General features: G+C 42.0%; 2 protein-coding genes across 14 annotated transcripts in view; one reads left to right on the forward strand and one right to left on the reverse strand.

Moving 5' to 3' along the window:
* Window positions 1-969: 969 nt before the first annotated feature.
* fbxo36a (F-box protein 36a) lies at window positions 970-2,680 on the reverse strand. Its single transcript, XM_064972887.1, has 4 exons — window positions 2,581-2,680; window positions 2,135-2,243; window positions 1,819-1,991; window positions 970-1,449 (listed from the first exon to the last, which is right to left on the reverse strand). Exons 1-4 carry the CDS (start codon window positions 2,674-2,676, stop codon window positions 1,288-1,290), a joined length of 540 nt encoding a protein of 179 aa, XP_064828959.1. The 5' UTR covers window positions 2,677-2,680; the 3' UTR covers window positions 970-1,287.
* Window positions 2,681-3,067: 387 nt separating this feature from the next.
* The window catches only part of LOC135546281 (E3 ubiquitin-protein ligase TRIP12), a 60,485-nt gene continuing 40,141 nt past the window's right edge, over window positions 3,068-23,411 (forward strand). For 3 of the 13 annotated variants that reach the window (XM_064974574.1, XM_064974579.1, XM_064974576.1), the window contains exons 1-5: window positions 3,068-3,161; window positions 10,698-10,844; window positions 11,307-11,432; window positions 11,676-12,472; window positions 14,477-14,581. In XM_064974574.1, the coding sequence (XP_064830646.1) occupies window positions 10,747-10,844; window positions 11,307-11,432; window positions 11,676-12,472; window positions 14,477-14,581 (1,126 nt within the window). In that variant the 5' untranslated portion in view covers window positions 3,068-3,161; window positions 10,698-10,746. Of the gene's footprint in view, window positions 3,162-10,697; window positions 10,845-11,306; window positions 11,433-11,675; window positions 12,473-14,476; window positions 14,583-23,411 lie in introns of all 13 variants that reach the window. The other 10 variants (XM_064974577.1, XM_064974580.1, XM_064974578.1 and 7 more) reach the window with 7 other exon arrangements.

The raw sequence follows: 23,411 nt of genomic DNA on the forward strand, positions 1-23,411 counted from the left end.
TAGCGACTGACTCAGGCTAATAATAGAGCTCAGTACCATTCAGGGCTGTGTGTGTGTGTGTGTGTGAGGGAGACTGATCCATTTCACTCCCTGAGGTGAGGTATTTGGACACTGTTGGTTGATTGATTGGTCAATTTTTACAACTTAAAGACACAGTTTTTTAATGCATGTATTGTTTCAAAACTTATCTCCGTTGTCTCCTTTGTGATGTTGCAATGTAGAGATTTATTTTTATCAATAAAAATGTTCTCTGTTTTACATTACTCTCCCCTTATTAATGTGAAGGGTGAGAATTAGTTATTTTATTTAAATAAATTAAGTGGGGTTAATGGCACATCTTACTGACTTATACTATTAAAAAAAATTACAAATCCCCAGACAATCTTACCTTGCAGTCAGAGGGTTCACACCTTTTTCTGTGACACATGCTAAGTAGGCCTACCTTCGATGACATTCAAACTCATGCCAGTGTGGTTACAGTACAACGGTAACGATTACGTTTGTCTGACTGGTAGCAGTTGTTTTGCACACGTGACCTTTGTTTTATTAAATCCACCTCCTGACGTAAGGATCTGCACATCTCTGCCACTTTGCTCCCTCTGCTGGCTATAGGGTTTTTATCAGACTCCCCTCCTCACACAGCTCCTTCAGTACAGCTGGTTTTCAGCAGAGGGTGGTAAGAATGCCAAATTGTTTCTCTCAAACAGGAAATGCATCTTCAGCATTATCTCTGACCCATGATCTCATAAGTAGCTGAATCTGTTTTAGGCCTACTCTTTATTATAACAGGCATGCATGTAACAATATGTTTAATACAATTGAAAACACCATACCAATTTGTGTTCTTACTGTTATTGAGCGTGATCATGATTGGACACTACCAAGTATAATTTCAACTGAAGAACATCATCCAGTCACACCCAGAGAGTAGCATACTGATATAACTTGTTTGGCAAATAAACTCTCATTTAATAAACACATTAACAATTCCTTTGCAACATGCATTAATTCAGTAATATTATGGCTTTACTTGTAAATAGTGCATACAACATACTGGATTATAAAACAAATGCAATGACAGAAACCAACTTTTGGCACTTATTGTTTTTGCAGAGAGAATTTAAAAAAGTCCTGAAATACACATTCACATAACATAGATCAATCGATTAGTGCATTTTAAACACAGAGACAACACACTATTCAAATAAATAACTCTTGTGCTACTGGCAGAGAAAGTAACATTTCCTCAAATCTTTATTATGAGAGGAGTAACACTGTCTTAAGTGTCTAGCTACCTCCCTGTGCATACTGCTGGTGCTCTTTGGTGTTGAAGAAGGCAAAGAATATCTTCCTCCAGCCCATGGCGTTGGCTAAGGCCTCCATGTCAGGTGTGAGATCATCACAGCGACCCCTCACAGTCTGTTCCCAGAACTCTGGCGAGTTGCAGAGCTGGGATAACCCATTCCGTATTGAAATACAACACACACACAGACAGACAGAGAAACACTAGCTCACTAACTAAGCCCAGATTATATTTTCCTGACCGTGTTGTAGCCTAACTAGGGCCCTGAGGTTTTCCTTGTCCGTTCAAAAAACTCAGGGCCCATAATGAAATAATGTGCATATGAAAGACATGTGCTTTTGCAAATTATTTGGCTACACACTATGCACTGGTTTCCCGGACACATATTACACCTAGTCCTGGATTTAAAAGCAATTACAATGGCAATTCTCCTTAGATTCCACTTTTTAGTCCAGGAGTAGATTACATTTGTATCTGGGAAACTGGCCCTTTGGGTTTGTAAAGCCCAGGCTCACCTTGTGGAACCTCTTTGTGGTCTGTGCCAGCTGTGCTACGTCTTTCAGTTCCAGGAAGGCCAGGATTTGGAGCAGTAGGTCATTGGGCAGGCGCTCCAGGTAGTCAAAGTTCCCTTGGCACAGTGCTTGGGTGTACTGTAGGATCTGCTGGCCAAACACCACACCTACCTGTTCTAGAGATGGGTAGTACACACCTACTCAGGGCAGTGCACTTTTCAAGACCCCCAACAGAACCATGTGCATCTACACCAAAACAAATAGAGTAGGTGATGTAGGCTTAATATTTTATGGCAGAGACTTGTAATGGAAACCTTACGCTGCATGCGGGCATCATGCAAAAAGTCATCGTGGGTCATCTTATTTTCTCCAGGTGCAGCACCCTTGAATTCAATCCGCAAAGAAATCTTCCACGATCTCCATATCACCTGAAGAGAAATTTAAAAAATGCATAGGCCTGTTATACAACTCAGTTCTCTCAAATCATCAGAGCCTTGTAATTAAGCTATATTCAAAGCATGTTGAAACAGAAAAGTTACTTGCAGAGACAAATGTCTGATACTTGAGATTGATATGTAGCACTTTAAAGTACAATCATGTCAACATAGAGCAACACTACCAAATCCAGTGCTGTCTACCATGCCTGCTGTGCTAATGTGTAGCCTTTATCCACAGCCACAGTCCAGCATTGTGCACTTTAACTGTTTTTAACTCCCTGCAATCCGAAGATACATATCAGATGGATGATCAAATATAAGAATTTACCTCAGTTTTAGTGACAGTGAGCTGAAAAAAATCTTTTGTCGGAGGGGGACCCTGGCCATTTATTTCAAACACTTTCTTCCCAAGTAGAGACGCCATTTTAGACGCCAAACAGTTACCATGACAACGGAGAGAACTGCAAAATATTGAGTGATAATGAGAGCGATTATGTTCGCAATTGTATACATTGAGGGATTGCTAATAATTGAAGTATATAAATAAAATAATGATCAACCCACAATGTCATGTATATTTTCGGGAAACAGTTGTTGGATTAGGGGGTCACGACCCAGCGGATTAATATTTCGCAGCTATCCTACTGTGAGATATATAATTTTAAATTCTCTAAACACAACTGTAGACAATATTACATACATGCGCTAAATTGTTATTGAATACATGCATTTGTTTGGATCAGGTTCTGTTCAGTGTCGACTTTAACAACTCGAAAGTAGTTCCTAGCGGAAGAATGGGGCACTTTAGAGCGGAGGTATATTGCAGTTGCAGGTCCCTCAGCTGATGTGAAGGCTGAGAGAGTGAAGCTGGTGCACTGTCTGTTACAACTACAACACTGGAACAAATAGGTAATAACATAATATATATAACGTTCAGTGGCATCTTATTCAATAGTTTGAGGGGCTCATTGAGCGTTTAAGACTGAAATACTTGTGAGGAATGGGGAATCCGTCTCGCGAAAAAAAATATGGTTTCCAATTGTCATCTCGAATCCTGTTCCTGCTTTCCTGTTTTTTTGTGTCTGTGTGTGATGCAAGCAGCAAAGAAGGTTCAGAGGCCATTTCGTTTTGCAACTTGTTTTGCCATAAACATACATTAGGTAGCTAGCGATACAAAATAAGCTCGCTAACCAAACAACAACTCTTGAATTGGAAATAGCATAAGGTTAGCCTGTCGGCGAAACAAACATTTTAGCTAGTTAGTTGACTACCAGCTAGCTAGCGTTAGCTAGCTCGCTATCTAGCTAACGTTAGCAATTATCTTAGCGGAATGCTTTCAGTTAGCGACATTTGTTAGCCGGTTAACACTCACTTTAGCTACATAACCCGAATCATATCGGGGTAAGGTCAACATGTAACGTTAGCTACCTAGCTAATATTAGAAAGCGTCTAATTAATGTTAGCTGCCGACCACCTCTTAAAGTTAACGTGTAATTTAATATTGCGTTCCCCATTAATAAATATAACGGTAACAATGTTTGTTTGCCAACACTGTTAGCCAGCCAGCTAACGTTATATAGCTAGGTAACATCACGTCTGGCTAAAGAGAACTAACTTAACAATGCTAAGTGGCAGTAAGAAACGTTAGCTTCCTATTTGGTGAGGATCGCTAATTAAGTGAACGTTTGTTTAGCTAGCTACCTCAGGTAGCTAACGTTACTTTGTTAAATCTTGCGTTTATTACACGTCGACAGCTGTTATATTACTGAGGCTATACAATAATTATCAACTAGCCAGCGAACTATCGCTAACTATTTAGCTAGATTATGGAAACGTTAGTTTTGTATTTAGTTACTGTTCGCTAGTTAACGATAACATATTGGATAATGTCGTGTGAATGTCGTTGGATGAAGTTCCGACATTCCCTTTGAATACACTTGCATTAGCGTAGCTATCCTGTCCTAACAAGAAAGCTAGCTAGCTAAAGGTTAGCAAGCTTGTTAGCTCGTACAGCTGAATCCTCTGGTGCGAAGTTAATAATAGTCCAACCGATGCTGTCATTTTCGATGGAAAGCTCAGGTAATTGTTATTTAGAGGACATTTGCCAGCCATTCCATTTGAGGTGGGTTCCATGAAAAATGTTTTATTTAGCTACACATTGTTGTGCTGTTGTCTTGATAACGTTCGTTGAACGTTTTTACCACAACAGACCACCAACTACGCATTTTCATGCCACATAGCTAACGTTACATTAATACATAGCTAGCTAATATGTTATTTGCGGACTAGTCGGCATTTTTATATGAACAACCAGACATCTTAGCTAAGTGTAACACGATAACGTTTGAATCTGAAAGGTACCATACTAGGCTCTTTGTCTATTGCTAGCTAGCTAACGTTACTGTCAAATTGAAATTCCAGGACCTGGTTTGCTAACCACCTAGCTGGTGCTAACTACGTCAGATGAAGGCCTTTTTGTAAAACGAGATAGAAATAAATTATTGTAGGCTAATAAAAGCTGTTTATAATGAAAGCTATTATAGTAACCCAAGTAGTGAACTGTAGATTGTACAGGACTACAGTGGAACATGGTAAAACATCAATTGTCAGAGTCGGGACGAATAAATAAACAAAGACTAGGATGTACAGTCAGAGGAGGCCTGGCTAAAATGGCCTTGCAAGCTTGCCAATTGTTCTTATTTTGTGATCAATATCGCAGTTCATTGGGTCTTAACATGAGTGATGGCATGAAGAAAATGTAGCTAGTTTATCAGATTTTAAATGTTTTAACACGTGCATCATAATGAACTCCCTAAATAAATGTTCAAATTCCACCTTTGAGTCCCTTCGACTCTTAATAACATGAGCGTTTTTGCAATGGGTAATTAAAGATCATACATTTTCATCATGGTAATCTGATCATACATATCGGACTAATATTGACTTAAACTCGCGTGTTTATTATAGGTTAGCTACTGTAACGTTACATGGTGAAGGCCCTTTACTGTTATGTAGCATTGGATTTTTGACTTGCTGTATTTTGAGTGCTAGGCCTGAAATATTCATTTGTCTTTGTGCCATATTTCACTGGATATTACTGAAGTGGATTTGCACAGGGACTTGAGTGATTCATTGATGGTGATATATTGCTCAAAGAAATGCATAGCTAATTAATGGCAGAAATTTAGATTTCTTTACAAATCAGCTTGTTTGTTTACCTACCAATTTACTGTGTTGACTCTAGGGCTGGGAATTGCCACGCACCTCACGATATGATATTATCACAATACTTAGGCGCTTATATGATATGTATTTTGACTAACAATTCTGTGTTGTGATTCGATACTGAGATTTTATTGCGATTTCATCTTCCCAAAAAATTGGTCACTATGTCTTCTGCAGAGTGACAAGAGATGCACGAGAACGGGTTTTGGTCACTCATGGAAATAAGTGTGGAAAACGAATTGGCTCCCTATTTAAAAAGATGGCGAACAAGCTGTGATGGAAAAATACTGGAGTTTTGGTGTGGGTACAGCAAACAAGCACTAAAATATTGCAGTATATAATTTGTCCTGCATATTTTTTTTGTACATAACTTAAAAGCTGACTTGTTTAATTGATTTCACTACAAAGCCTATTTGTTTGATAAAATAATGATGCAACATCCAACAATTTAAAATATTCTACTGAGTTACAGTTCATTTAAGGAAATCTGTCAATAGAAATAAATTCATCAGGCCCTAATCTATGGATTTCACATGAAGGGTCTTTCCCTTTTAGAAAAATGTACAGGTGTGGATCAGAACCAGTCAGAATGTGGTGTGGCCACCACTTGCCTCATGCAGCGCGACACATCTCCTTCGTATATAATTGATCAGACTGTTGATTGTGGAATGTTGTCCCACTCCTCTTCAATGGCTGTGCAAAGTTGCTGGATATTGGCAGGAACTCGAACATGGTGTGGTATATGTTGATCCAGAGCATCCCAAACATGCTCAGTGGGTGAAATGTCTCGGGTGAAATGTCTTGAGTATGCAGGCCATGGAAGAACGGGGATATGTTCAGTATACAGGAATTGTGTACAGATCCTTGCGACATGAATGGCACGACAATGGGCCTCGGGATCTCGTCGCGGTATCTCTGTGCATTGAAATTGCCATTGATAAAATGCAGTTTGTTGTCCTTATCTTATGCCTGCCCATACCATAATCCCACCACTACAATGGGGCAATCTGTTCACAATGTTGACATCAGCAAACCGCTCTCCCACACGATGACACGTCTGCCATCTGCCTTGTACAGTTGAAACCGGGATTAATCCATGAAGAGTACCCATCTCCAGCATGCCAGGGGCCATCAAAGGTGAGCATTTGACCACTGAAGTCAGTTACAATGCCGAACCGCTGTCATGTCAATACCCCGGTGAGGATGACGAGCACACCGATCTTCCCTGAGACAGTTTGTGCAGAACAACTTCTGTTGTGCAAACCCACAGTTTCATCAGCTGTCCGCTGGATTCAGACGTACCCACAGGTGAAGAAGTCGGATGTGGAGGTCCTGGGCTGGCGTGGTTACATGTCGTCTGCAGTTGTGAGGCCAATTGGACTTAGTGCCAAATTCTCTGAAACTGCATTGGAGGTGGTTTATTGGTGGCCAATTGTGCTCTCCCTCAACTTGAGACATCTGTGGCATTGTGTTGTCTGTCAACTGAATATTTTTGTGACTTTTTATCGTCCACAGCACAAGGTGCAACTATAATAATAATGATGCTGTTTAATCAGCTTCTTGATATGCCACACCTGTCAGGTGGATTATATTGGCAAAGGAGAAATGCTCACTAACAGGGATGTAAACAAATTTGTGCACCTGAGACACTTTTTGTGCATATGGAACATTTCTGGGATATTTTGATTTCAGCTCATGAAACATGGGATTAACACTTAGATGTTGCCTTTATATTTCTGTTCACTATAGAATATGGAATCTCGAAGTTGCCAGTTGCAGAAACAAAGGGTATTTTATTTTGTGTGTGTGCACATAATCATCATACACCATATCATCTTCATTTGGAAGTGCATTATTGAATGTCAGCCATAATATAAGACATTGTCTTGTATCCTGATTTTTACTTGACATAGATCCTATTTCCAATGTGATTGTCTCCCTTTCCTTCCAATTAAGACTTTTACTCAAGGCTGTTAAGTTCCTCTGTAATATGTTTTGTTAGCAGTAGGCCTACATTGCATTGTCAAAATAAAGGTTAAATAAATTAAATTGGGAATTCTGCTAACCTGTTACTTTCAGCCTCTCACTTCAATTATGTCTGTCAGAAGACAAATGGGAATATCTAGTTATCCAAATATATCATTTGGTGAATTTATTAATTTCAAACTGCAGCATTTATCTTATGAAATCTAGCGTTTAAAAAAAATACTATTCCGGAATTGAGTCTTGCGCAACGAAGAACACTCCATTGGTATCTCGATAATATCAAGGTTGTAGAGAACTGTCAGTTATCCTACCCATGATTTGAATTTGTGGCCTGTACGATATCACAATCATTCTCCAATATAACTTGGCTGTAGATGCGAGGGTTGTTCAGTAACAAAATCGATGCATGCGCATCTTCGGGGCAAACAAAAGTCAACTCCAAAGGATTATTGATGTGAAATGTACATTTATATATTTTTTATTTAACTAGGCAAGTCCAGCTAAGAATATTGTTATTTACAATGACTGCCTAGTCTCAATGTTTATTTGAAAATATATATATATCTAGTGAATTTTAGCCGTATTATCATAGAGGTCAAATAAGTCCAAATAAGACATGATATCAAGTAGAGGTTGACCAATTTAATTAGGGCCGATTTTAAAGTTTTCATAACAATCGATAATCTGCATTTTTGGATGCCGATTTACATTGCAATCCACAAGGAGACATTGTGGCAAGCTGACCACCTTGTTACGTGAGTGAAGCAAGGAGCCAAGGTAAGTTGCTAGCTAGCATTAAACTTAACTTGTTAAAAAAATCAATCTTCACATAACTAGTGATTTAACTACACATGGTTGATATTTACTAGTTTAACTAGCTTGTCCTGCGTTGCATATAATCAATGCGGTGTCTGTTAATTTATCATCGAATCACAGCCTACTTCGCCAAACGGGTGACGCTTTAACAAAAGCACATTCGCGAAAAAAGCACAATCGTAGCACCAATGTACTTAACCATAAACACCAATGCCTTTATTAAAATCAATACACAGGTATATATTTTTAAACCTGCATATTTAGTTTAAATAAATTAATGTTAGCAGGCATTATTAGCTAGGGAAATTGTCACTTCTCTTGCGTTCAGTGTAAGCAGAGTCAGGGTATATGCAGCAGTTCGGGCCGCCTGGCTCGTTGCGAACTGTGTGAAGACTGTTTCTTTCTTATAAAGATCGTAATTAAATTGCCAGAATTTTACAAAATTGACATAACATTGATGTTTGCAATGTAACAGCAACATTTAGACTTAGATTTGTCACCTGTTTGATAAAATATGGAATGGTTCCATATTTCACAGAATAAACATTTTGTTTTCGAAATTATTGTTTCCGGATTTGACCATATTAATGACCCAAGGCTCGTATTTCTGTGTGTTTTATTATATTATAATTAAGTCTATGATTTGATAGAGTAGTCTGACTGAGCGGTGGCAGGCAGCACCAGGCTCGTAATCATTCATTCATTCAAACTGCACTTTCCTGCATTTGCCAGCAGCTCTTCGCAATGCTTGAAGCACAGCGCTGTTTAGGACTTCAAGCCTATCAACTCCCGAGATTAGGCTGACGATACTAAAGTACCTATTAGAACATCCAATAGTCAAAGGCATATGAAATACAAATGGTATAGAGAGAAATAGTCCTATAATAACTACAACCTAAAACTTCTTAACCCGGAATGTTGAAGGCTCATGTTAAAAGGAACCACCCACTTTCGTATGTTCTTAGTAAGGAACTTAAACGTTTGCTTTTTTTACATGGCGCATATTGCACTTTTACTTCTTTTTTTGTTGCATTATTTAAACCAAATTGGACATGTTTCATTATTTATTTGAGACTAAATTAATTTTATGTATTATATTTTAAAATAAGTGTTCATTGTTCATTCACCATTGTAATTGTCATTATTACAAATAAATAAAAATTGGCTTTTTTAAAAAATCAATATCGTGTTTTTTTTGTCCTCCAATATTCGGTATCAGCATAATTGGTTGACCTCTACTATCAAGACACAACTATCTGACACAACTAGCTGAAACAAACCACCTACATTTCCCAACATGGCACATTCTTGCTATTGAAAGATCAGATAGCTAGAAACAATTGTAAAACACAGCCTTTGCCCCATAGATGCACAATTCATGACCCTGTCAGGCAACAAGTCTTCAGCTGGTCTAGCTGGTCATATTCACCACTGCAGCGGGGGAGGGCGAAAGTATGCTTATTTTGTGTAATGGTATATGCACCCACTCCATTGTGTATTGTTATCCCTGTATTTCATGACCCAACACACCAACCCCACTTTAGTTGAGAATGCCAATGGTGGCAGTAGGTGCATGGAGTTGGTTCTCTCAACCCTCTGAGTTGGTTCTCCGAAGACTCTGTATGCTTTCTTCAGTGATTGGCTATGACAAGCATACACGCAGACTCTTAGTAATGGGTTACCCCCGGTGACCTGGAGACGATGTAGACTAAGGACAATTAGTGGCTGTTCTCTCTGTTCTAATCTATACTGAACAAAAATATAAATGCACAAGCTTGTTGTGCATTATTTCAGCTCATGAAACCTGAGACCAGCACTTTACATGTTGTGTTTTATTTTTTTTGTTTAGTGTAGGTCTCTTCATGTTCCCAGGATAATACTTAGCCTAGATGTGTTGGCTTATGTGATCTTGTGATTTTTAACGCTATCTGCGTAGTTTAGTTAGTTGTGGACAGTCATTTTGGGCCTGTCGTCATTGTCTCTGTTTGGATCAATCCGCCCTCTATATTTGGGCTGATTAGATTTCAGAGCTGTATGTAGCCATGTGATGCGTTTTGGCTTGAGGCTCATTGATCTTGCGGGCTGCCCTGTGCTGCCTCCAAACAAATGGTCATGTGTCACGTGAGGAATACGATTTTCCACTAATTGGTCTTTAGACCAACCACATTAGATATTTTTCTGATCTGATTGATTGAAAAAAAGTTGGGCTGCCTGTAAACGCAGCCAATGTGGTTTTGAGAGTGATAATGTCGGGTTGAGGGGCAATTCTTTTTCTCCAAAACTGCAGCATTGATTGCATCAACAGCCACCACCAACACATGTTAATTGTTTTTTACTTGGTTTTGGAACATGTCACTCACATCCTGATGTCTCACCCACGATCTGATGTGTTTGTCTATTCTCTCCTCCTCGGTCTAGTGAATGGTAGTGTCTAGAAAGGGTATGTCCCTTCAGGAGAGAGGTGCCAATGTCCAACCGGCCTAATTCCAATCCAGGGGGGTCACTGCGCCGTTCACAGAGGAACACTGCTGCGGCCCAGCCACAAGACCATACAGTCACAGGAAGGTAAGCCACCCAGCACATTTTAATATCTTTCTCGTTTGTGTTAAGTATTGGAGTCTGCTTGTACATGTGAGGGCATGCTTGAAGCTGTTCTCTACTGTATAGTCTTCTCTACTTTTCTCAAAATGGCTGCCATTATTCCTGTTCACCATTGATATTAGAACTTTAATACGGGGCCTAAACCTTATCAGAGCTGGCGCTGATAACGTTCATTCTGTTTCAAAATATTTCTTAAGCTTTTCCAATGTGTTTACGTGAAAGGAAAAGCATTGTGGGGTATTTTATATTAATCTACCAGTACACCTGCATTTAGGTTGTTTTGTATACAGTGTTGTACAGAGGCATTCCTTGGAGCAGTACAGGATGGGTAAACAATGATAGGGGAATAACTAAGTATCTTATTCATGGTATGGAGTGATCATGCAAAACCCACACTCACTTGCTCTTTAATTCCCAACCTTACAGGTTGCAGTCAGAGCAGGTAAAACATAAAACAAATTCCCCTCCTGAAAGTAGAAGACCTAAATCTAAGGCTTCCAAAGCCTCACCCAGCTCAGCCTCTGGCCAGTCCAGGGGGCACAGCTCAAGAAGGTACCCCTCCTCTCTCCTTAGCACTCACTGTGTGTTTGTGGGGTTTGCTTTTGGCAATTAGACTATTGCGCTTAAATAAAAGTGTTTTCAATATGGTTTGTTTTATATCTATTTCGCCCTTGGCTATTCACTCTAGGCCTAAATTAATTGAATGGAAGCATTGTACTTGATCACTTTGTCTTTCCAGTTTAGAAACTGTGCTAAAAGGTTCTCTCTTTTTCCTCACCTCCATCGTCCTGGCAGTAGCAGTCTGTCACTGTCTGTGGCCTCATTTGTGCTGCAAGACGACCCAGACGCCGCAGGGACATCCGAGCAAGAGCCAACAGGCCACCAATCCAAGAGTGAAGGCACCACCCGAGGGTTGAAGAGAAGTTCTGCACCTGATCTCAACAACACCTACACTCCCATCCCAGCCAAGAAGTCCAAATCCCACCCTCCACCCAGAGACCATACCACTGAGTCCAAGAAAGGCCCTGCCAAGTCCTCCAAGAAGAGACCCCTGGCTCCAGAGCTGCCCACGCCCACAGGCCGCGGCCAGAGCAGCAAGAGCGGGGCCTCTGGGGCCTCACCAACCCAGAAACGGAAGAAGGCTGACGCCCTCCCCGGTCTGAGCAGCACTGCTGGGTCCCTCCCCAACCGTACCGACGGCAGATCTGCAAAACCCACCAAGCTGGCGTCGAAATCGGCCGCCTCAGCCAAAGCTGGGTGTAGCACCGTGACTGACTCCTCCTCTTCTGCCTCCACCTCTTCCTCCTCCTCCACCGGCCCAAACAGTGCCACCTCCACGCAGGGCGCCAGGCTCAAGCAGGGCAAAGACCAGAACAAGGCACGTCGCTCCCGCTCCGCCTCCAGCCCTTCCCCACGCCGAAGCACCCGCGACAGGGAGCAGGCCAAAGCTGCAGTCTCGTCCAAGTTTGAGTGGGCCTCCCGCTTCAGTCCCAAAGTCAACCTGCCAAAGCCCAAATTGTCCCTACCTGGCTCCTCCAAGCCCGAGACCTCCTCCAAACCTGGGCCCTCAGGACTACAAGCCAAACTAGCAAGTGAGTCTGTCCCGCCCTCTCCTCATACCTCTGCACCGTTTCCCTTCAACCAAGGGGGAGTTGGGTTTGGGGTGCTCATATTTGTAATGGTCAGCCAGCCAGGGTCAAAGCATTGCTGCCGTTGGAGGTTTTGGCATGGTGCTCTGTAGGGGCTCTGGTAGAGGTTACTTTTCGGGATTAAATGTCACAGGGACAGGACCCCTGTTGCGGCGTCAGTTACAGAAACTCATTCTGCACTGGGACCTGCTGCTGCTGCCGGAGTGACTGCTTCTCACGCCAGGCACAATCCACTCCACACACACTCCAAGCGGGGATTAACCCTGCTCAGACAGTCAGTGCTCATAAACATGCACGGACATAACCTTGCGGATAAACTCTCACAGACACAAGTGTAACTGATATAGGCAGGCCCAATTGTCGTCTTTGTTCCCTTTTGGCCCTAACCCTTCAATGTTTAGTGTCTGAATTAGCATCACAGGGTAGTGACTCAACTGGTGGCTCAACTGTAGCCTGTTGGACTGTGGCACAAATGGATATTCTGTAAAGGAAAGACACTGAATAACTACAGCACCTCAAGTGTTGGGTAGGTGGTAAGGGCTAGCTATTGTGCTCGGAAGCATTTAAAATACTTTTGCTTTCAGATCAGACACAATCAGCCCTGAGGTTACGGAGGTCACACCACAGCGATGCGCTGTGGGAGTTGTAGTGTAGGATGGTCAGACCACTGCTGAGGTGTGTTTTGAAGTGAATGACTGCATGGCTCCAAATGTCCAAAGTCTCATACAGTTTGAGTTTAAAGCTCATAGGTGGGTTAGGGGGGAGGTGTCACAAATGTAGTGCATGCGGGCGAGTGGAAGATGATCAGTGATTCAGCGGTGGGTCAATGTGTTCTGGGTTGGGATCTAAGATGGTAACCGAGGCTAGGCACGCTGCCACAGGGCCCAGCTCCAAACATGTGCCTGCTCTGAGAGGCCCTGACCAGACTGCCCTGCCTGCCTGCCGGTTGACTAGCAAGCGTCAGGTTCTCACTGGGGAGGGGAGCAGAGAGTGATTCACACACTTTTATTAAGTAGGGAGGGGCACAGATTGTCACTTCTAGTGCACGCTGTCACACACACTCAACATCTATTCTCAGTCTCTGTGGAGTCTGCTGCTATGATGGTGAGTAAGCCAGAATGCATGGTGGAGTACGCGGTGTAGCTGTGATGGCGCGCAACAAGCTTTCTGCTGTAGCAACAATATAGTGCCATTTGGATTCTTCTGTTGGGGAACTGGTGGTGTTACTTGGATTAATTAGTGAGGGGTGTGTGTGGTTGCGTTTGTGACTACTTGTCTGCTGACAGCCCCTGTATTGTATGTGTGTTGGGAAAAGGTCAGTCATATCTTTGCACTCTGTGTTGGGACCCTCAGGTTTAGCATGAAGGTTGTTCTAGGTCTGTACTAGTGAGAGGCTATTTATACTCTCCCAGCGTCTGTGGCACTGGGCTCTCGACTGAGAAACACCAGAGCTGTCAGTGTATGACTGTGCTCCCTGGGTGGCTCTTATTGTTATTAGTGACTGGTGCCGACCCCCTCTGAACCAGACCTTGTTTTTGACCGTTATGTCACGTGTCAACCACTAACTACTACTGTATTTAGCCAAGGTGGCTGGCTTCAGTTAACCAGGTTTGGGGTATAAAAAAAACATTTAAAAAAACTGTAGGTATTAAACTGAAATTCCAGTTTATCTACTGGGAAAACACGGGTTATTACTGTCCAAACCGTTCAGGTTGGTTGGAATATCTAAGCCACCAGCTGGTTAGTAATGGTTGTAGACTAAGCCAACATTATAGAAAGGTGCATCTGCGTAGCTTAATAATTTGCAAACAAATAATTCATTTTAACTGATGGATAAACTGGTTATCCTGATCGCGCAATCTAACACCTCTAGTGCCCCACTATCACTGTGAGTTATCCTCTTTTGCCTTGGCTGTTTAGTCTTTGGCTCCTTGTTTCTCTCGTCAGGTTTGAGGAAGTCCACTAAGAAGCGTAGCGAGTCTCCTCCAGCAGAGCTCCCCAGCTTTCGGCGGAGCACACGTCAGAAGACCACGGGCTCCTGCGCCAGCACCAGGTACTACAGCCTCACACTGCTCTCAATGTCATCTCTCAATTTCTCCAGTCTAAAGACCCAAGTCAATTGTAGTCTGTTGTATTTCGATGTTCACAAAAAGTATTTAACAATACATCCAATATTTTATGGAAGTAGGTGGCTTCCTTGGCAATACCTAATGAAATTGTCCCTGAGATGTCAATCTTTCAGCGCATTACAGAAGTGTGTTGTCAGTCATAACATGTTTATAAGGGAAAATCCACTCCAGACATGAAACACCTGTCAATTTGGCTATAGTCTATGTTCTATGAGTGGGTAAAATAACTATTTTCACCGTGTCAAGTTAGAAGTTAAATCAGTCTGTGAAATCGTGTTGTAATGCATTATCATAAGGTTCTCATCAGTGCAGATGTGAAATGCGTTATTCCCCAATGCTTTTAAAACAATTACCTGCGCTCCAGATCGCACAATGCACGTTTCTCCGCTCCCTCCTCGCCCTTGCCCATGTCGTTGGGAAAGCGTAGATTCGGTAACGAATCTATGGAATTCGACCAAACCATGGAAATTCCCTGGGGGAAGGATTCAGAATCTCCTTATTGCTGCCCTTCAGAATTAGCCTACTTTTAGGCTTTTTTTTGTATTTTACACTGTTGGGGTAAAAATCGGAGTTTAATGCTTGAGTGGATGTCAACACAAATACATGTTAATGTCATCATCAATCAAATGCATCACAATTAAAACGTCTTCAACTACCACCACCAATTTTATATGGCTAGCTATGCTACCAACTTATACAAATGGGAGTTAGCATTAAGCAGACATTTTTCCAAACCTGAAAATTCTGACTGTGTTGTGAGCCTATTAAAATTCCTAAATTGGGACAAAAATCCTCTTTGTTAGACCAGATTCTTTGAATGTCCTCCACACAGGAGGACTTAATTAGTGTCGTGTGTGTGTGTGTGTGTGTGCGCACAGAGTTGAAGTCGGAGGTTTACATACACCTTAGCCAAATGCATTTAAAGGCAGTTTTTCACAATTCATGACATTTAATCCTAGTAAAAATTCCCCATTTTAGGTCAGTTAGGGTCACCACTTAATTTTAAGAATGTGAAATGTCAGAATAATAGTGATATCTTTCTTTCATCACATTCCCAGTGGGTCAGAAGTTTACGTACACTCAATTAGTATTTGGTAGCATTGCCTTTAACTTCTTATGACTTGCGGAACCCCTCGAGAACATTCCGCTGAAAGGACAGCACGCGAAATTCAAAAATATTTTTTTGAAATATATAACGTTCATACATTCAACAGCGCAATACACCAAATTAAAGAAACTTCTTGTTAATCTACCCATCAATCTACCTGTTAATCTACCCATGTCCGATTTCAAAAAGGCTTTACAGCGAATGTACAACAAATGATGGTTAGGTCAGCCTAGTCACAAACACACACAGCCAGTTTCCAGCCAAAGAGAGGAGTCACAAAAAGCAGAAATATAGGAAATTAATCACTAACCTTTGATCTTCATCAGATGACACTCATAGGACTTATTGTTACCCAATACATGTATGTTTTGTTCGATGAAGTGCATATTTATATATATTTACATTGGCGCGTTACGTTCCGTAATGTTTTGCTTCCAAAACATCTGGTGATTTTGCAGAGAGCCACATCAATTTACAGAAATAGTCATCATAAACTTTAACATAAGATACAAGTGTAATGCACAGAATTAGAGATATACTTCTCTTTTAATGCAACCCCTGTGTCAGATTTCAATTTCTTTTTTTTTTCTGAAAAAGCAAACCATGCAATAATCTGACTACGGTGCTCGGACAACAAACCAAGCCATACAGATATCCACCATGTTGGAGTCAACAGAAGTCAGAAATAGCATTAAATATTCACTTACCTTTGATCTTCATCAGAATGCACTCCCAGGAATCCCTGTTCCACAAATGTTTGTTTTGTTCGATAAAGTCCATTTATGTCTAACTACCTCCTTTTGTTAGCACGTTCAGGTCACAAATCCAAACTCACGACGCGCGGTCAGGTCCAGGTGAAAAGGCATATTACAGTTCGTAGAAACATGTCAAACGATGTATAGAATCAATCTTTAGGATGTTTTCATCATTAATGTTCCAACTGGAGAATTCCTTTGTCTTCAGAAATGCAATGGAACGCAAGCTAACTCTCACATGAACGCGCGTGACCAGCTCATGCCACTCTGACAGACCACTGACTTATTCAGCTCCCATTCCCCCCTCCTTCACAGTAGAAGCATCAAAAAAGGTTCTCTAAACTTGACACCTAGTGGAAGCCTTAGGAAGTGGAATTTGACCCCATAGACACTATATTCGATAGGTAAAGAGTTGAAAAACTACAAACCTCAGATTTCCCACTTCCTGGTTGGATTTTTCTCAGGTTTTCACCTGCCATATGAGTTCTGTTATACTCAGACATCATTCAAACAGTTTTAGAAACTTCAGTGTTTTCTATCCAATACTACTAATAATATGCATATATTAGCATCTGGGACAGAGTAGCAGGCAGTTTCCTCTGGGCATGCTTTTCATCCAAATGTGAAAATGCTGCCCCCTATCCCAAACAGGTAAATTGTTTAACTTGGGTCAAATGTTTCAGGTGGCCCTCCACCAGCTTCCTACCAGCTTCCCTCAATAAGGGTTTTGTGATGGCCACTCCAATACCTTGACTTTGTTGTCCTTAAGACATTTTGTGACAACTTTGGAAGTATGTTTGGGGTCATTGTCCATTTGGAAGACCCATTTGCGACCAAGCTTTAACTTCCTGACTGAGGTCTTGAGATGTTGCTTCAATATATCCACATAATTGTCCCTCCCCATGATGCCATCTGTTTTGTGAAGTGCACCAGTCCCTCCTGCAGCAAAACACCCCCACATGATGCTGCCACCCCCGTGCTTCACGGTTGGGATGGTGTTCTTCAGCTTGCAAGCCGCCCGCTTTTTTCCTCCAAACATAACGATTGTCATTATGGCCAAACAGTTCTATTTTGTTTCATCAGACCAGAGGACATTTCTCCAAAAAGTACAATCTTTGTCCCTATGTGCAGTTGCATACCATAGTCTGGCTTTTTTATGGTGTTTTTGGAGCAGTGGCTTCTTCCTTGCTGAGTAGCCTTTCAGGTTATGTCGATATAGGACTCGTTTTACCTGTGGATATAGTTACTTTTGTATCCGTTTCCTCCAGCATCTTCACAAGGTCCTTTGCCGTTGTTCTGGGATTTATTTGTACTTTTCGCACCAAAGTACATTCATCTCTAGGAGACAGAACGCGTCTCCTTCCTGAGTGTTATGATGGCTACATGGTCCCATGGTGTTTATACTTACGTACCATTGATTGTACAGATGAACATGGTACCTTCAGGCATTTGGAAATTGCTCCCAAGGATGAACCAAACTTGTGGAGGTCCACAATTATTTTTGGAGGGGTCTTGGCTGATTTCTTTAGATTTCCCCATGATGTCAAGCAAGAGGCACTGAGTTTGAAGGTACGCCTTAAAATACATCCACAGGTACACCTCCAATTGACTCAAATGATGTGAATTAGCTTATCAGAAGCTTCTTAAGCCATGACACATTATCTGGAATTTTCCAAGCAGTTTAACTTCTTGGTGACGGGACAGTATTTTCACGTCCGGATGAAATGCATGCCCAAATTCAACTGCCTGCTACTCATCCCCAGAATATAAAATATGCATATTATATAAGTTTGGATAAAAAAAACACTAAAACTGTTTGAATCATGTCTGTGAATATAACAGAACTTATGTAGCAGGCGAAACCCCGTTCCTACTGCTTCCACTGGATGTCACCAGTCTTTAGAAATTGGTTGAGGTTTTTCCTTTGTGTAAATCAAGAAGTTACCCTGTTCAAAATGAGGGTCACTTCAAGTGTACTGTTAGAGGCGCGTGACCAGAAAGGTAGTGTCAGTTTGTTTTCTTCCTGTATTGAACACAGATCATCCCATCTTCAATGTTATCGATTATTTACCTAAAGTTGTATTACAAAAGTAGTTTGAAATGTTTTGGCAAGGTTTACAGGTAACCTTTGAGCTATTTTGTCGTTGCTCAAGTTGACACCGTTTTTTTACTGGATCAAACGTGCCAAATAAATTGACTTTTTTGATATATATGGATGGAATTATTCGAACGAAGGGACCATTTGTGATGTTTATGGAACATATTGGAGTGCCAACAGAAGAAGCTCGTCAAAGGTAAGGCATGATTTATATTTTTATTTCTGTGTTTTGTTTCGCGCCTGTAGGGTTGAAATGTTTTATTTTGTTTACAATGGTGCTATCTTCAGATGATAGCATTGTTTGCCTTCCCCGAAAAGCCTTTTTGAAATCTGACATGTTGGCTGGATTCACAACATGTGTAGCTTTAATTTGGTATCTTACATGTGTGATTTCATGAAAGTTTGATTTTTATAGGAATTTATTTGAATTTGGCGCTTTGCATTTTCTCTGGCTTTTGGCCAAATCAAATCAAATTTTATTTGTCACATAAACATGGTTAGCAGATGTTAATGCGAGTGTAGCGAAATGCTTGTGCTTCTAGTTCCGACAATGCAGTAATAACCAACAAGTGATCTAACTAACAATCCCTAAACTACTGTCTTATACACAGTGTAAGGGGATAAAGAATATGTACATAAGGATATATGAATGAGTGATGGTACAGAGCAGCATAGGCAAGATACAGTAGATGGTATCGAGTACAGTATATACATATGAGATGAGTATGTAAACAAAGTGGCATAGTTAAAGTGGCTAGTGATACATGTATTACATAAGGATGCAGTCGATGATATAGAGGACAGTATATACGTATGCATATGAGATTCATAATGTAGGGTAAGTAACATTATATAAGGTAGCATTGTTTAAAGTGGCTAGTGATATATTTACATAATTTCCCATCAATTCACATTATTAAAGTGGCTGGAGTTGAGTCAGTGTCAGTGTGTTGGCAGCAGCCACTCAATGTTAGTGGTGGCTGTTTAACAGTCTGATGGCCTTGAGATAGAAGCTGTTTTTCAGTCTCTCGGTCCCAGCTTGATGCACCTGTACTAACCTCGCCTTCTGGATGATAGTGGGGTGAACAGGCAGTGGCTCGGGTGGTTGATGTCCTTGATGATCTTTATGGCCTTCCTGTAACATCTGGTGGTGTAGGTGTCCTGGAGGGCAGGTAGTTTGCCCCCGGTGATGCGTTGTGCAGACCTCACTACCCTCTGGAGAGCCTTACGGTTGAGGGCGGAGCAGTTGCCGTACCAGGCGGTGATACAGCCCGCCAGGATGCTCTCGATTGTGCATCTGTAGAAGTTTGTGAGTGCTTTTGGTGACAAGCCAAATTTCTTCAGCCTCCTGAGGTTGAAGAGGCGCTGCTGCGCCTTCTTCACGATGCTGTCTGTGTGAGTGGACCAATTCAGTTTGTCTGTGATGTGTATGCCGAGGAACTTAAAACTTGCTACTCTCTCCACTACTGTTCCATCGATGTGGATAGGGGGGTGTTCCCTCTGCTGTTTCCTGAAGTCCACAATCATCTCCTCAGTTTTGTTGACGTTGAGTGTGAGGTTATTTTCCTGACACCACACTCCGAGGGCCCTCACCTCCTCCCAGTAGGCCGTCTCGTCGTTGTTGGTAATCAAGCCTACCACTGTGTCGTCCGCAAACTTGATGATTGAGTTGGAGGCGTGCGTGGCCACGCAGTCGTGGGTGAACAGGGAGTACAGGAGAGGGCTCAGAACGCACCCTTGTGGGGCACCAGTGTTGAGGATCAGCGGGGAGGAGATGTTGTTACCTACCCTCACCACCTGGGGGCGGCCCGTCAGGAAGTCCAGTACCCAGTTGCACAGGGCGGGGTCGAGATCCAGGGTCTCGAGCTTGATGACGAGCTTGGAGGGTACTATGGTGTTGAATGCCGAGCTGTAGTCGATGAACAGCATTCTCACATAGGTATTCCTCTTGTCCAGATGGGTTAGGGCAGTGTGCAGTGTGGTTGAGATTGCATCGTCTGTGGACCTATTTGAGCGGTAAGCAAATTGGAGTGGGTCTAGGGTGTCAGGTAGGGTGGAGGTGATATGGTCCTTGACTAGTCTCTCAAAGCACTTCATGATGACGGAAGTGAGTGCTACGGGGCGGTAGTCGTTTAGCTCAGTTACCTTAGCTTTCTTGGGAACAGGAACAATGGTGGCCCTCTTGAAGCATGTGGGAACAGCAGACTGGTATAGGGATTGATTGAATATGTCCGTAAACACACCAGCCAGCTGGTCTGCGCATGCTCTGAGGGCGCGGCTGGGGATGCCGTCTGGGCCTACAGCCTTGCGAGGGTTAACACGTTTAAATGTTTTACTCACCTCGGCTGCAGTGAAGGAGAGACCGCATTTTTCTGTTGTAGGCAGTGTCAGTGGCACTGTATTGTCCTCAAAGCGGGCAAAAAAGTTATTTAGTCTGCCTGGGAGCAAGACATCCTGGTCCGTGACTGGGCTGGATTTCTTCCTGTAGTCTGTGATTGACTGTAGACCCTGCCACATGCCTCTTGTGTCTGAGCCGTTGAATTGGGATTCTACTTTGTCTCTGTACTGACGCTTAGCTTGTTTGATAGCCTTACGGAGGGAATAGCTGCGTTGTTTGTATTCAGTCATGTTACCAGACACCTTGCCCTGATTGAAAGCAGTGGTTCGCGCTTTCAGTTTCACGCGAATGCTGCCATCAATCCAAGGTTTCTGGTTAGGGAATGTTTTAATCGTTGCTATGGGAACGACATCTTCAACGCAAGTTCTAATGAACTCGCACACCGAATCAGCGTATTCGTCAATGTTGTTATTTGACGCAATACGAAACATGTCCCAGTCCACGTGATGGAAGCAGTCTTGGAGTGTGGAGTCAGCTTGGTCGGACCAGCGTTGGACAGACCTCAGCGTGGGAGCTTCTTTTTTAAACTTTTGTCTGTAGGCAGGTATCAGCAAAATGGAGTCGTGGTCAGCTTTTCCGAAAGGGGGGCGGGGCATGGCCTTATATGCGTCGCGGAAGTTAGAGTAACAGTGATCCAAGGTTTTTCCGCCCCTGGTTGCGCAATCGATATGCTGATAAAATTTAGGGAGTCTTGTTTTCAGATTAGCCTTGTTAAAATCCCCGACAACAATGAGTGCAGCCTCCGGATAAATGGTTTCCAGTTTGCAAAGAACTAAAGTTCGTTCAGAGCCATCGATGTGTCTGCTTGGGGGGGATATATACGGCTGTGATTATAATCGAAGAGAATTCTCTTGGTAGATAATGCGGTCTATATTTGATTGTGAGGAATTCTAAATCAGGTGAACAGAAGGATTTGAGTTCCTGTATGTTTCTTTCATCGCACCATGCCTCATTAGCCATAAGGCATACACCCCCACCCCTCTTCTTACCAGAAAGGTGTTTGTTTCTGTCGGCGCGATGCGTGGAGAAACCCGTTGGCTGCACCGCTTCGGATAGCGTCTCTCCAGTGAGCCATGTTTCCGTGAAGCACAGAACGTTAGTCTCTGATGTCCCTCTGGAATGCTACCCTTGCTCGGATTTCATCAACCTTGTTGTCAAGAGACTGGACATTGGCAAGAAGAATGCTAGGAAGTGGGGCACGATGTGCCCGTCTCCGTAGTCTGACCAGAATACCGCCACGTTCCCCAAGTGAGACGCTACCGTTCCACATATCCCAGAGAGGTTGTCATTGAGGTCTGGGTGTTGACCAGGCCATTCCAAGACCATTTAAATGTTTCCCCTTTAGCAATATGCAACCAGATTCCTTTTCCTATGGCTTCCACATGGTGTGAACGTGAATAGTTATGCACGTTCAAGTTTTATTTCATGTTTCACAATATTATTTTGCATCTTCAAAGTGGTAGCCATGTTGTGTAACTCAAATGATACAACCCCCCCCAATTTTTTTATTTTTAAATTCTGGGTTGTAAGGCAACAAAATAGGGAAAATGTCAAGGGGGTGAATACTTTCGCAAGCAACTGTATATGGGTATGTGCTGTTGCATAGCAACTTCAAACCCCCCCCCTCCTCAAGGCAGACGATCTGCAGGTTGAACATGGTTAGAGTGCAGTTTGTTACAGCTGGCTAGCTACTTCACATGATAATATTAGCTTTGGTATTATTGTGTGTAGCTACATTTGCTAGCGAGCTACATAGCCAGCCAAGAGAGAGCATTGCATTGTTGATTTTGTAGTCGACTTGCGCTGCAACAAATTTCTACAACATTTTTCACGTTGCTACCAAACTTATAATAATGACAAAATGAAAAATGTAATCACTGAAAACAGAATTCTCATATTATTAGTGTTATTTAACACAAATTTTGGGTGGATTATTCCTTCAAATTAAATGTTTCTCCAGATTTCTAACCAATATTACAAAAAAATACACATTGGTAGTTTTCCTTCCAAAACCCCACCTTTTGGAATTAAGGTTATTTTTTTTCACAATTTCTGTGGTCACATAAGACGAGTCGACAACATTGTTTTGGTATGCGTTAACAGAATATATCACTTTTTAAAATGTATATTTTCCCCTGGACTGATACACCATTCAGGAACGTAAACATGCTTGTTGTGGTTACCTACATGTCTGCTCGGGTGTATTTGAACATTAGGGCTGCACGTTTTGGGGAATATTCAGTGGTGGAAAATTTCCATGGAAATATATGCAAATTAATATTAATACCATTTAAAAAAAATAATAATTCCGCATTGGACATTGACCATATCACGTGGAGACAAACATAAGGTAAAAGGTTTATCATAAGTAGACATAATTGCAAATTATGAAAT

This window comes from Oncorhynchus masou, chromosome 9, assembly GCF_036934945.1.
Source record: "Oncorhynchus masou masou isolate Uvic2021 chromosome 9, UVic_Omas_1.1, whole genome shotgun sequence".
Taxonomy (NCBI): Eukaryota; Metazoa; Chordata; class Actinopteri; order Salmoniformes; family Salmonidae; genus Oncorhynchus; species Oncorhynchus masou.

Excerpts from the sequence above, each read along its gene's own strand:
- fbxo36a (XM_064972887.1), bottom strand. The coding sequence starts at position 2,676 with ATGGCGTCTCTACTTGGGAAGAAAGTGTTTGAAATAAATGGCCAGGGT. Across the intron at positions 2,244-2,580 it reads TCACTGTCACTAAAACTGAG|GTGATATGGAGATCGTGGAA; the intron begins GTAAATTCTTAT and ends ATTTCTCTTCAG. Across the intron at positions 1,450-1,818 it reads CCACAAAGAGGTTCCACAAG|CTCTGCAACTCGCCAGAGTT; the intron begins GTGAGCCTGGGC and ends GGGTTATCCCAG.